The sequence below is a fragment of the Oryctolagus cuniculus genome, chromosome 5 (genome assembly GCF_051225735.1).
Source record: "Oryctolagus cuniculus isolate XC-2025 breed Fujian yellow rabbit chromosome 5, ASM5122573v1, whole genome shotgun sequence".
Taxonomy (NCBI): Eukaryota; Metazoa; Chordata; class Mammalia; order Lagomorpha; family Leporidae; genus Oryctolagus; species Oryctolagus cuniculus.
The window spans coordinates 164,534,599-164,547,633 of NC_142871.1; the positions used below are offsets into that span (position 1 = coordinate 164,534,599).

Genomic DNA, 13,035 nt, shown 5'->3' on the forward strand with positions numbered 1-13,035 from the left:
TAAGCCCACTTTTGATTCCATCTCTCCATGGACTTTTTGAAATGCTCTCGGGCTTACGCTTGGTGCCGTCCATGGCAGATAGATTTGAGAGAGGAGCTCATTCATTAAGGCCCGGCTTCCCACTCTCCATGGAGTGATGTGATTCGTCCACTTGTTCAACACTTTGAGTCAACGCCTCCTGTGTGCCAGAGCACTGGGCACAGAACAGTGATCCAAATCTGAATCCAAAGGATAAACGGGATTTGGCAGGTGGAGCTAGGGAGAGAATTGTCCAGAAAAAGTCAGCAAGGCGGACACTGCTGTGTGAGCTCCCCCGCTCGGGAGGAAGTCCTGACCAGGCAGAGTAGTGAGCAAAAGGCGAGCCCTTAGGCATCTGGGAGCAGCAGTGACAGAGCTATCACCAAGACCACATCAAAACCACGCAGCATGGCATACCTGCCATTGGCTGTCAGTCATGTGGGTACTGGTGACATACCTGCCATTGGCTGTCAGTCGTGTGGGTACTGGTGACAACCAAGCCAGGAATGGGACAGGATCAGATGCTATGGGCAGAGAGACCAGGCCAGGCAGAGACCAGGCCACAAGAGAGGAGCCGAGAGCTTGGCCAGGATCGGACACCAGATTAGGACAAATCAAATGCTCCACCTCTACATGAGGAAGACATCCAGGCACAGCTTGTGCTGACCTGACCCAACCTGAACCACTAAGTCCACACAGATAGCTCTAAGACACCTCAAACCGCCTCTCTGCTGGAGTTTGACCACAGGTGGATCACTAGTCTCCTAACCAAAGACGGCATGCGCATTTCAGATTCTAACTGTGGACATGAGCAAATGCAGTGCTATTTTGAGAGGCACGCTGATAGGAAAGATGATTGATTATTGATGTCTGCCACGGACACCTAGGAATGTGGTGATGGCTGGCTGGCGGCACTCACGTCTGTGCATTTGCCACTCTGATTCTTACGTTGAATCTCACGTATTTAATTTCTTTGACCTGCCAATGCTGAGATGAGTAGAGAAACATAGGAAACATTATTGCTAGATTTAGAAATTAACTATTTTAATTAATTAAATGGAGAAAGATCATTTTTCACTTCAACTAACTGGAACTTCATATTACTTTCACAATTTTTCCCCAAAGTATAAGAATAGGAAACTGTAAAACTCTGAGAACCAGAATTCTGAAGACGCCGCCCCATGGCAACACGTGTCCCGCGATGATGGTGTCTCCAATTCATTCCCTCTTCACTCCATCAATTACTCCCTCTGCCGCTTGTTTTCATCTCTCCTCCATATCTCCTTCCAATTAGCAATGACGCAGGCTCCTGTGTAAAGAAAGAAAACTTATAAAGCATCTTAACGCTAAATTTACTACCAAACACACCTCTTTCTATAGCAGGCACCATTGCGTCTTCCTCTTTGCCTCCACAGCTAGTCATCTGTTTAGTTGTTTATCTATTTTTACTTGAAAGTATTACTTATTTATTTGAAAGACAGTGAGACAAAAAGATCCCCCATCCACCAGCCCACTCCCCCGGTGCCCACAACAGCCAAGGCTGGGCCAGGCTGCAGCTAGAAGCTTGGAGGTTGGCAGAGATCCCAGCCCTAAAACCATCACCTGCTGCCTCCCAAGGTGACCATTATCTGGAGGCTGGGATTGCGAGTGAAGCCAGAACTCAAATGCAGGCACTTCGATGTGGGGTGTGGGGGTCCCAAGCAGCAGCCTACCCACTGCACCAAATGCCCGCTTCCCAGCCAGCCAACTCGTACGAGCTGCCTAGACTTGTGTCCTGTCGCGTTCCATTTCCATTCATTCCTCTCCAGCTGTGCCCTGACTCCTGCTACCAGGATGTCCTTGAAGGTGTTCTCCTGGGGCAAGCCGTGTCAGCTGAATACACATTTCGCAGGACCCATTTGCTAGACCATCCTCCATGTTCTGATGCTGTTCTTCACTGCGCTTTCTCGAAGTTCCCCCTATCTCTGCTTTTTTTTTTTTTTTTTTTGACAGGCAGAGTGGACAGTGAGAGAGAGAGAGAGAGAGAAAGGTCTTCCTTTGCCGTTGGTTCACCCTCCAATGGCCGCCGCAGCCAGCGCGCTGCAGCCCACGCACTGCGCTGATCCGATGGCAGGAGCCAGGTGCTTCTCCTGGTCTCCCATGGGGTGCAGGGCCCAAGTACTTGGGCCATCCTCCACTGCACTCCCTGGCCACAGCAGAGAGCTGGCCTGGAAGAGGGGCAACCGGGACAGAATTCGGTGCCCCGACTGGGACTAGAACTTGGCGTGCTGGTGCCGCAGGTGGAGGATTAGCCTAGTGAGCCGCAGCGCCAGCCTCTCTCCGCTTCTACAACACAACTCTCTCCACTACCCGTCTCCTTTGGGGACCCTGAGCTCACCTTTCTTCAACACCTGGGAATATTCTGCCCCCCAGGCTCCATTCCCACGCATGCACGCTATAGTCTTCCTACACAGCTGGTGTTAACTCTCACCTACAGCTAGATCCCTATCACTGCCGAGTCTCTGCCCCGACCCGGGCTTTACCTACATGCTCCATGCAGACCTGAGACCCAATCCTCCCAAATGCCACCTCCTCTCTTTCCTCCCTCTTTGCGGATCTGGTTCTCCCGAACCCTCCCTTAAGGACAAGAACGGCCATGTACCCACACTTAGCAACCTGGGAATTAGTCAAGCAGCAAACCCCAGAAGTGTCCCCTCTGAGGGTCACTTGCAGATGTACCTGTGTGCTGTGGCTCCATGGGCAGTCACTCTATAGGAATCGAGTAGGGTCAGGTGTGAGAAGCCTTTAGCCTAGTGCCTGACCAACAGTGGGTACCTGCTCAGGGTCCATTTCCACTGCACTGCTGCTAGTAGGTCTAGTCTCACTGCCACACCACTCCTGTGGGTATTTCTCTCGTAGGAAGACACCTGTGCTGGCTTTCCAACTCCACCCCACCTTCTCACCCTCCCCTTCCCCCAGTCTGCCCCTTACCTTGCTGCCCAAGAGGAACACAGCGCTGAGCCTGTCACAGCACCACTTAAATCCTCCACATCGTCCCATCACAGCCAGAGCGCTCCCGTGACAACCCCAAGGCTTCTTGTGTGTTGACTTGTTGGCCTCCTTGCTAGGCCTCCTGAACGTGACCCAGGTCTCACGTGCAGCACCCAGAAGAACCACTCGCTGGCGCTTCCCCCACCAAGCCTGGCTCTCGCTGTCTCCCCACTCCCCTCTCACTGTGTAGCAGAAAACCCTCATCCGGGAAGCCTCCCTGGCCCCCAGGCACGTTAAGGGCCTCTGGCTCACTCCCCGGCCGCCGATGCATGTCCCAGCATCTGGACTGCAGGCGCTCCCTCGTCACTTGTCCCCCTGTCTCCACAGGAAAGGACTGTGTTTCTCACCCATACTAGCGCAGCGCCCGGCACGTGTGCCGGATCCAACAGCAGGAGGTGGCCAAAGGGAACGTCCCTTTCTCAGGTGGCCTTCACTGACCGTGAAAGTCCTGGACTGGACTCGAGCGCTGCTATAAAGATGGAAGTCTTGTCTCACAGGAAAGCAGTGCGCCTCGCCACCACTCCTTCCTTCCTCAGAGCCTCTGGGCCGGGGGGGGGGGGGCGCGCGGGACGCAGGTGGACAGCACTGACCCTGTCTCCACTCATGCGGAGACTGTGTTCCAGCAGGGGAAGCGGTCTCACACAGGGACAAATCCTGCAATGAGGGAAAGGCAAGAGAGCCAGGCAGGGTGCTCCTGAGAGATGAGGGTTTGGAGACCAGGGGTGACGTTGGAGAGAAGACCAGGACGACGAGCAGAGGCTCCCTACAGCCTGAAAGGGCTGCTGCACCACATCCCCTCGATGGGATGTGGTTTTGACCTTGACCCTGGGAGGGTCCAGAGGAAGCTCAGGAAATCCAAGCCGGCTCTGTGTCAGCTCTCGTGGGCCTGAGACGTTGCCCGTGTTCCTGCATTACACGAGACGCCAGAGCACAGGGCACAAATGCAGACACAGGATTTACCCTGCCCGGCTCGGGGAACGCCCAGTTCTGTCCTCCTGCCTGGGCAAGCGCTGATGGTAACGGCCCCAGCTCGTCTCTACCGGGCAGAGGGCTGTCCACAGAGCCTGGCGCTTCCCCATGCTGTCAAGTCACTCAACGCCCCCACAGCCCTGCCCCCACCCCTCCTGTTCTCCATCCTGACCTCTGCATCTTCCCTAGGTCAAGAAGAAGAGAGGCTGGCCTTAGAAACCGCCCTGATGTACGGCGCTAAGAAAGCCCTCAGCACAGAAGGCGTCATCAAGTCGAGGTCTGACGTGGACATGAACTTCGAAGTGGAAAATGCCGTGCTGGGGAAAGACCTCAAGCTCACCGTCACCTTCCAGAACAGCAGCCCCAACCGCTACACCGTCTCAGCCTATCTCTCGGGCAACGTCACTTTCTACACCGGGGTCTCCAAAGTCGAGTTCAAGAACGAGTCGTTCAGAGTGGTGCTGGAGCCCCTGTCCTGTAAGCCTGCTTTCTTGCTGGGTGCTGGTACTCACTAATAGCTTTCTGGTCAAGTTCAAGTCCTGGGTATGAGCCACTCAGGGAGAACCCCGCTCTTCTTAGGGGAGGCGTGGCATTCCTCTTCTCAGGCAGACAGGTGGATCCAGCGGCAGCAGTCTCAGGCCTGGCCCAGCCCTCCTGGCTGGGAACCTGCATCCTGACACGATTCCCGTGGGCACTGGGACATAGGAGAAGGTTCGCTAGGCCTCTGCATTCCTTTCTCCCTTGTTAGGAGAGACGTTGTGGCTGCCCTGCAAGAATGGCACATTTTACTTCACATTAGAAGCAGGGAGCTCTACACACTACACGCAGGCTGTTTGTTTAAACTCATCCGTCTGAAGGCTAGGGAGAGAGCCCACCAGGATCCAGGAGTGGCCTTGCTACCCTGCGGCTTCTCCCCGGGGGGGGGGGGCACTTTCCCGTGCTCTGGCCCTTCCCGTCTCCTGCACGCAGGTGTGCATCCGAGCGTTTTTGCCACTCTTATAAAAGCCGCAGGTTGGGATTGGCACGCTGCAGCTTGCACTGGGCACGGAACCGTCACCTGGGCTCACTTCCTGGGGTGCTAGTATTTGGTTGGCATAACAGTTGGCCACACCACAGGTGAAATAAGTGAACCAGAAGAAACCGGTCTCTGGGCAGAGTGTGCTGAGTTACACGGAGCCCCTTGGAAGGGACCCAGATACTTCAGGGCACTGGATTTCCATTGACCTGACATTTGGCACTGAATAGAAAGGAAAATGGCTGGGGTGGGGGCAGGAGGTATGCCAATGTTAATTTTTACAACCTGGAGGAAGAACTAATGGGGCCCCCCTGGGATGGCCAAATCACAGGTCTCAATTATTCTCAACCTTTCTGGGCCCTGAGTCTCTCCCAGCCCACATGCCCTTCCAAAGACATTCCCAGAAACAAAAATTATTCCTAAAAATCCTAATTCCAAGAAACCTACCCCAATTTGAAGTGTTCAAATATCCCTAGCTTCAGGAACGTAGTCCGAAATCAAGAGGTCGCGCCGGTACTTTCGCTGGGAGCTGGAAGCCTGCACGCTCTCTTTAATCCCACGGAGTGGGAAAGGCAGCTCTCCTGGAAGAGTCAGTCGTCAGCGGGAAGGGCCTGGACAGTGTGTCTGAGCCGGAGCTGCTCTGCCTGCCCCGTGAGAGGCAGTAACGTAGGGGGCAGGTGTGAAGCAGAGAGAGTGAGATTGTTCAGGGGACTGGTAAGCCGAGAAGGTTCCCAACCACCACCACCACCACCACCACCACCACCATGCCTTGTAACAGGGCGTTTTTCAGAACAAGTGGCAGGAAAGAGGTGGTGGGTCTCTGTAGACACCTGGGTGCCAACAGGGACCCAAACAGGGCAGGGAGACTTCGTCCGTGGCTAGCTGACTTTGGAGACGGGATCTGCTCCGTCTGCTCCTGCCAGTCTCTAACAAAGCAACCATTACCGCTGTGTGCACCTCCTTATCACCAGCCCTGGGGGCTGACACGTCTGCAGGGCCCCCCCCCGCCCCCAGCAGAAGCATCTGACCCAAGAGGAAGGCACCAGAGGAGACAGCTACAACAGGAAGGCGGAGATTGCAAGCTTTTCCCATCTGCTCCAAAAGGAGACCTCCACTGAAATTGTTCAGAACAGGCAGACACACTGGGCTTTACAGAGCCTGGTTCTTGGAATCAGACACATCTGGAAATACGGTGTGACGATGTCACCTCCATGCTGTGCACCCTCGAGGACTTACTGAGCAACCAGAGTGTGCCCCCTCCTCTGTAAATCATCGCACGGCTGCCTACACCTGGGTTGCGGTTCCCTCCTCACACCGGTGTTTTGTGCTTGCAAGTCTGGGCCCTGCTATGTGCTGGCGACAGAACCATGTCTACCCCTATGAAATTTCTCGTCTCACAGGGAGAATCAGACAATAAACACTCAAGCAAGTGCATATATCGTAGCGCCGTGTGTGTCCCAGAGAAAACGAAAGCCGGTTGAGAACAGTCAAGGAGACCAGCGAGCCTGGGGCAAATCTCTCTAATAGAGCGAATTTAACCGAGACTGCACAGAAGGGCAAGAGGAGCATTCCAGCCAGGAGACATGGAACGTGCAAAGGCCATGGGGTCACAACCTGTCTGATGCCCTCAATGAGCAGCAAGGGCTCCGAACTGGGAGCAGAGGCAGCAAGTGGGAAGGTGGTGTGTGTGGACCCTATAAAGGAAGGACCTCTGCTGTTCTTTCCAGGGAGCTATGAAGCCATGGGAGGGTGTCAGGCAGACATGCTGCGTGACCCAGGGCCACTGTGTGGAGAGGAGATGACAGGGCGTGGGAGGCTGAGCGCAGACAGCAGTCAGGGTGACAGTGCCAGTGTTCATCTGGGGGTGGGGTGGCCGCGGGGGACGTGGGGTGGACTAGTGAGCCCCAGCACAGTCTGAAGTCAGCCCACCCGTGTGGCTGCGGGGTGGAGGAGATGGAGGGATACAAACGCTGTCACGTGGCTAACATGCTGCACACGTGACGGGCTCTCAGTAGATGTCAGCTTCCTGCGGCTTGGGAAACTGAGGCTGCAAAGATAAGTTGACGCGTTCAAAGTCACACGCAGCGGTCAGAGACAAAGCAGGTGACAGAACTCAGATCCTATCCAGGCAATGACGGAGCGAGCCAGTTAGGTGTAAACTTGGCCCCGAGTTCCCTACTTATGCCCCCCTTAACCTGGGGTCCCGCACAGGTCCCTGGCTGGGAAGCTAATGCCAGCCCCTTTCCTGTCTCCCAAGAGACCTGTCTCTCCATCGCCTTCCTCTTTTTCTCCCTAATCCAATTAACCGACGAGCTTATATAAGTAAACGCGGGAGAAATGTCTTCTATTATCCTTCCCGGTCATTGATCTGCACAGCCATGACCAAGCCTCAGCGCGAGTTAGCTCTGGCACAGGTGCCGCCCACCTGGGCTTGTCCCGAATAACCTGGGGAGGAACTGGAGGTTCTTCCTCTCTTTGCCCTGCAGGTGAGTGGCACTAATTGCGTGCAATAAGTTACTTATTGAAATCTACAGTAAATTGCAGGATATTGCAAAATGTCACGTCAGCCTAGACCTTGATCAAGCCTTCTAAGGTACTTCCATGGGGAAGAAAGTTTTGCAAGTAGAATGGGAGGCATACTTTCCAGAATGATGATTAAAGGGAACGTGTGGGCTCGAATCAGCTTGGGAGAGTTGAATAACTTAAACCTCCCAGTACCTTCAAAGGTGCTATCATTTCCACTTGGCTATATTTAGTTTTCTTTGCTTTTTGGAAAAGAGATGAGGCAGCTCCAGTCTGTGTCTCCCTTGGCTTTCCCCAGACACCGTAAATGATACTGGCAGCATCCCAGCTCCACCGCTCCTCGAGTGAAAATCTATTCCTCCTTCTCATGCCACGTTTAATAAACTTTATCTAGAACAATTTCTTGTGCAGTGGCAAAACACAGCACTTACATAACATCCTATTTTAGGAGCACTGTTCTCTTGGGCTCTGAAACACAGCCCGGTTTCTTTAGTGCTACGAGTTGGAGAATGTTCTACCTCTGGGAAGGAAGAGGGTCCTGATGCCGAGATGGGGAGATGGGTAGGAAGAAGGCAGGTGCATCCCACTGGCCTAGAGGGGCCTCGGGGTCACACACAGGCCTCCAGAAATAGCCAGAGGAAGCCCAGGTTCAGTGCTATTCTTCCTGGGGGCCCGAGGCAAAATAAGATCTGCCACGTGCCCACACCATCTGTCCGGCTCTGGGGACACAGAAATCAGGCCGCAGGGGCTCCTCTGCCGTCGTCTCCATTGCTGGGCCAGAGCCCCTCTCATCTGGATCCGCAGTGACCGAAGGAGCCGAGGAGGAAGGAGGGGGCCCGGCTCAGGGGTAAAGAAGGCAAAGATGAATGTGTCATCAAAGAGGTGGATTTTGAGGGGCCGAGGTCAAACAAGGTCACAGGCTGAGCAAAGCCGGCTCTAAGAGGAAGAGTCCTGCCCCAGGAATCCCATCAGCCAAACCTGCATCATCTGGGCGGAGTTTCCAGGCCTCAGCACGGCCAACAAGTGCGCCTGGCTCTGGCTCCATTGTGGGGACTGTCCTGCGGTCTCCCAGGTCTCTCCCACCCACCAGATGGCAATAGCAGCCCACCCTGCACCCTGGTTGTGACAGCCCAAAGCCTGCCCGGCAGCCACCATCGAGCTTTGCGGTTTCCCAAGGACTGCTGCAGTTCTCAGGACTCGGGCCCTTGCACATCGGCTTCACCTGTCTCAGCTTCTGGTCTTCTCCTGTAGGAACCTCCAGTCTCTCTGGAATAGATGTCAGGCGTCCCATGAAATGCAGATTCTGACTCCAGGAGCTGGGTGGGGCCTGAGTGCCTGCCTCTCTAACAAGCCCCAGGTGATGGCGCCGCTGCTCACCTGCGGACCACGCCTGGAGCTGCCTAGGTGGAGAGGACCAGCACTGGCCCAGGAACCACGGCTTTGTGCAGGCGTGATTGTGCGGGGACGCCCCTGACGGTGGGAGCGATGCTCCTCCCTCAGCTGCACACAACAGTCCACCGCTGAGACGCATCCGATTGCTCAGAGCTGCATGCAGTGCGGCAGGTGTTTAAGCACCCCTAGGGGACGGCGATGGGGAGCCAAAGACCTTCCGTCGGAGGCCTGTCACTGCACCCACGCATCAGCAGTGACACTTCCAAGGCAAGATGCTAGCCCAGGCAGAGGTCTTCCCAGCCTCCTGGTCTCCAGGGTCAAGGGCAAGTCATTGTGCATCCAGCTCAGGTGTGTGAGTCCCCCTCTACTAATGGGCTTGGCGGGAGGCACCTTCACCTGTGCAGCAGCCACAGCCCAGGAGCCCCGGGAGGCCTGATGCCCTGTAGCATGTCATCCTCCTCAGTCACAAACGGCCCTCACCCTCAAACTGTCAGCCCTGGGAACGGTTTCCTTCAGTACCTCCTGCAGAAAGGCGGGACCCTTGGCAAACCGTGCTCAGGGAAGCAGTGAAGATGTCCAGTTCTGCGAATGTTGATGGAGTCCGTGCCCTGTGGTTGAGGATGGAGTATGAGTCGCCCATTGGCCTGCTGGGTCTGCCAGCCGGCAGGTGCAACAGGTGCCACACCACGGCCGTCTCAACCTGCAGAACAACCACCCTTTGCTCTCTAGAGGTGGAAGTGAGGGAGGAGGGTAGACCAGTGCTACGAGCCAGAACTCACGTTCCCCAGTCCACACGCTGATAGGACGAGAGCAGGCCGCTCTCTGCTCCCCAAACATCATCTTCATGGACTGGCACCCACACCTAGCAACTAATGTCAGGGACTTGAGGAAGTTGGTGGTTGACACAGGGGTCTTATAAATTGCAGATGGGCAGGGCTTGGAGACGGTGGAATGGCTCTGAAGGAAGCAACTGTCAATGGCTTCTTTCTCTGAAATAGAAAACGCGTGACATCACGTGGGCACGGCAAAAGCTAAAGCGAGAATGTGGAGCACCAGGAAGACAAGGCTCGGTGGGGCTGGTTTTGCCCAACCGTGACCCAGCATGGCATGGATAAGACAGCTTTTATTCCTCAAGGGGATGGGCGTGTGAGAGAGTGACCCTGGGCTTCACTGTCCCACGTCTGCCTTCCCGGGATTGTACTGCCTGACTCCGAGAAGCCACAGTTAAAAGCCCTTGGGCCTCCGTTTTGAACACCTTTGCCATGGTGGTCTAGATTTCAGCAGCAAAACATTGTCCCTTACCAGGCGTCACCGCAGATTAAATTCCTGGCACACTTGTTCTCCACCGGAGAGGCAGGAGGGCTGGGCCCCGGGTGACTCTCACCGTGTCCTTCCCCTTGGCTGTGCTCCTGGGGGGCTGCTGGGAGGGTGCAGGGGCCTGGGGGGCAGCAGCTTCTCTCCCGGGTCTTGATGCCTGACCTGTTTGTTGGCCCTCCCGCCAGACAAGAAAGAGGAAGTGTGGATCAGAGCCGGCGAGTACATGGGCCAGCTGCTGGAGCAGGCGTCGCTGCACTTCTTCGTCACCGCCCGAGTCAATGAGACCAAGGATGTGCTGGCCAAGCAGAAGTCCGTGGTGCTCACGGTCCCCAAGGTCGTCATCAAGGTCAGTCTGAGCGTCTCATCTCAAACAGGGCCAAGGTGGGAGGTTCTTGATGAGGCACCCAGACTTGGTGCGAGTGTGTGTGTGTGTGTGTGTGTTCTGCTCTTAAAAAAAAAAAAAAAAAAAAAAAAAAAAAAAAAAAAAAAAAAAAAAAAAAACATAACAGAGCTAGGATCCTCTTGTTCTTTGAAAGAAGCAAACCGCCCTATATATAGACGTGCACATATAACACTTTCCTCTTCTCTCCCAGATTTAAATATATAGATGTGGCTGCAGATATAAATATAACCTGTGGGTATAAACACACTTGTGGAGGAAGATAAAGATGTGTAATAGATACAGACTTAGAACTTTCCGTGGCTCCAGAGGAAAGTAGGTCAGGCCTGCCGTGAGATCTGCAAGCCGCCTGCGGCATCTCCAGCTCCACCTGCGTTTGAGGCAGGAGCCTTCCTTGTTGTGGTGCACCTGCAGACAGTGGAGTGTGGACAGGGAGCGGCGGCTTGAGGGTGCTGACCTTTCGCATAGTTAGGCACCTGGCAAGCACTGACCAGTTGCAGAAATAGAGGGTTGTATTGCTTTTTTGTTAATCTGAGGAGGAGAGATTCTGAGAGATAGGAAGACGGAGAAAGAGAGACCTCCCGGGTGATGGGTCATTGCCCAAATACTTCCGACAACTCAGCGTGGGCCAGGCCACCGCTGGGAGTGAGGAACTCAATCCAGGTCTCCCAGATGAGCGGTGGGACCACCATCACTGCCTTCCAGGAGGTGGATTAGCAGGAAACGGAAGCCAGGGGCCGGGGCCAGGTCTGGAACCCAAGCCCTCTGACACAAGCTGTAGGCATCTGAACCAGGGCCCTACCCACTAAACACCTGTCCTGAGAAGCACAGGACTCCCGCACCCCAGAAAGGTCCGCCGTGCCTTTTCCAGCCAACCTCCCCCTCCCCCACCACGAAGCCCTCCGTCACCATAGGTTTGTGCTCCCTGCGGACCAACAGTTGCCATAGTGCCTCTCCGGGTGCCACCAGAAATCTCTGCCCGAGTGGCTCAGGGCACTTGGCAGGACAGAGCTGTGGGCAGGTGCGGATGGAAGACGACTGTGGGAGCCATAGCTGTGGGTCCTCGTGGCCTCTTTAGCCACATCCCTGGGACACTTCTCAGCCCTGGAAGCAGGAACCCAGGCTCCGGCAGGGCCCTCAGGGGGTGACATCACACCCCAGCCCATATCCAGGGCCCCGAGGCCCGCCCCAGCCTCTGCAGAATGTTCTCCTTAAAGTGACTAAGAGTGACGAGCACAGAGCCTCCCCGGTTCCTCCAAAGTGGGACGCATCCGGGTGTTAGAAAGTCCGCCGGTTTCATGCCGCCCGGAGGGGCCTTGGTTCTTGTGAATCATCGGCTGTGAATCATCTGAGCTTGGATAACTGCGTGCATTCACACTGCAGCTTTCCTGCGTCCGACAGCCATCCACGCACTTGGCATGCGTGGCTGCATTTTCCACACCCGGTAACCTCTCGCATCTCCTCTTAGGCACAGGAGCAAAACTGGAGAACAGAGAGGTTGCATACTCACCCAAGGCCACACAGCCAGGGCAGTCTGCCACATGACCGGGTCCTGTGCGGGGGGCGCAGGGAGCTGCCCCAGGACGCGGCTCCTCCCCTCTCACAGATTGGTGCCCTTGAGGATAAGATCACCAGGCCTTCATCTCTAGAAAGGGCATCATCCTCACCCGCCTTTGCTTCTCCTAGCCCCTCACTGCTCCGCACAGCACTGGCCTCGCCAAAGGCCTCAGGGGCCAGATGCAGATGCCCAGGACTTGCAGGCTGCATCAGAAACAAATGCAGGGCGGGGATGTGGCTGTTGGGGGTGCTCCTTCGGTGCCCTTGTGCCATGCGAGTGTGAATTCAGCCGCACGGAGTGCAGGGTGCCGTGGCCAGGATGGGCCCGCCCAGCAGGTGGCTGCTCTTCGGGCCGCCTCTCCCCAGGGACGGGTGCCAGCCCCCGCAGCGTTCTCTCAGCTGCCTGAGAGGGGCGTCCGTGTCACCGTTGCAGGGCCCATTCACGGCTCAGCCCTGAGCCCTTCGCGGCAGAGGCTAAAGCTGGCTACTCTCACCTCATTTCGAAGCCGAGGCTTGTCCCTGCGTGGGCCCCGGGAGACAGCCTCTCCAGGCTGTGAAGTGCTCAGACCACAGCGAAAATGAAGCTTAATTGCACCACTGATAATAAACTGGATGTATGAAGGAAACGGAGATCTTTGATCTTCAGGGCTTTATTAATCTGGAGGATTATTTGTGCGGTCTGTTTACTTAGCAGCAGTAAAGGGGTCCGGGCCATGTGCTTGGGACTCACTTGTGACCGTGGTGGAAATCTGGGCTCTGTTCAGTCAGTGCTGAGTTTGTTCATGGACCAGGGGCCAAGACATCATCACAGAAG

General features: G+C 55.4%; 1 protein-coding gene across 1 annotated transcript in view; it reads left to right on the forward strand.

Annotated features, from left to right (window-relative positions):
- Positions 1–13,035, forward strand: part of F13A1 (coagulation factor XIII A chain) — a 178,110-nt gene that overhangs the window by 143,485 nt on the left and 21,590 nt on the right. Inside the window, exons 12-13 of the mRNA XM_051855142.3 lie at positions 4,207–4,494; positions 10,450–10,610. Of these exons, the coding sequence (XP_051711102.1) occupies positions 4,207–4,494; positions 10,450–10,610 (449 nt within the window). The remainder of the gene's footprint in view (positions 1–4,206; positions 4,495–10,449; positions 10,611–13,035) is intronic.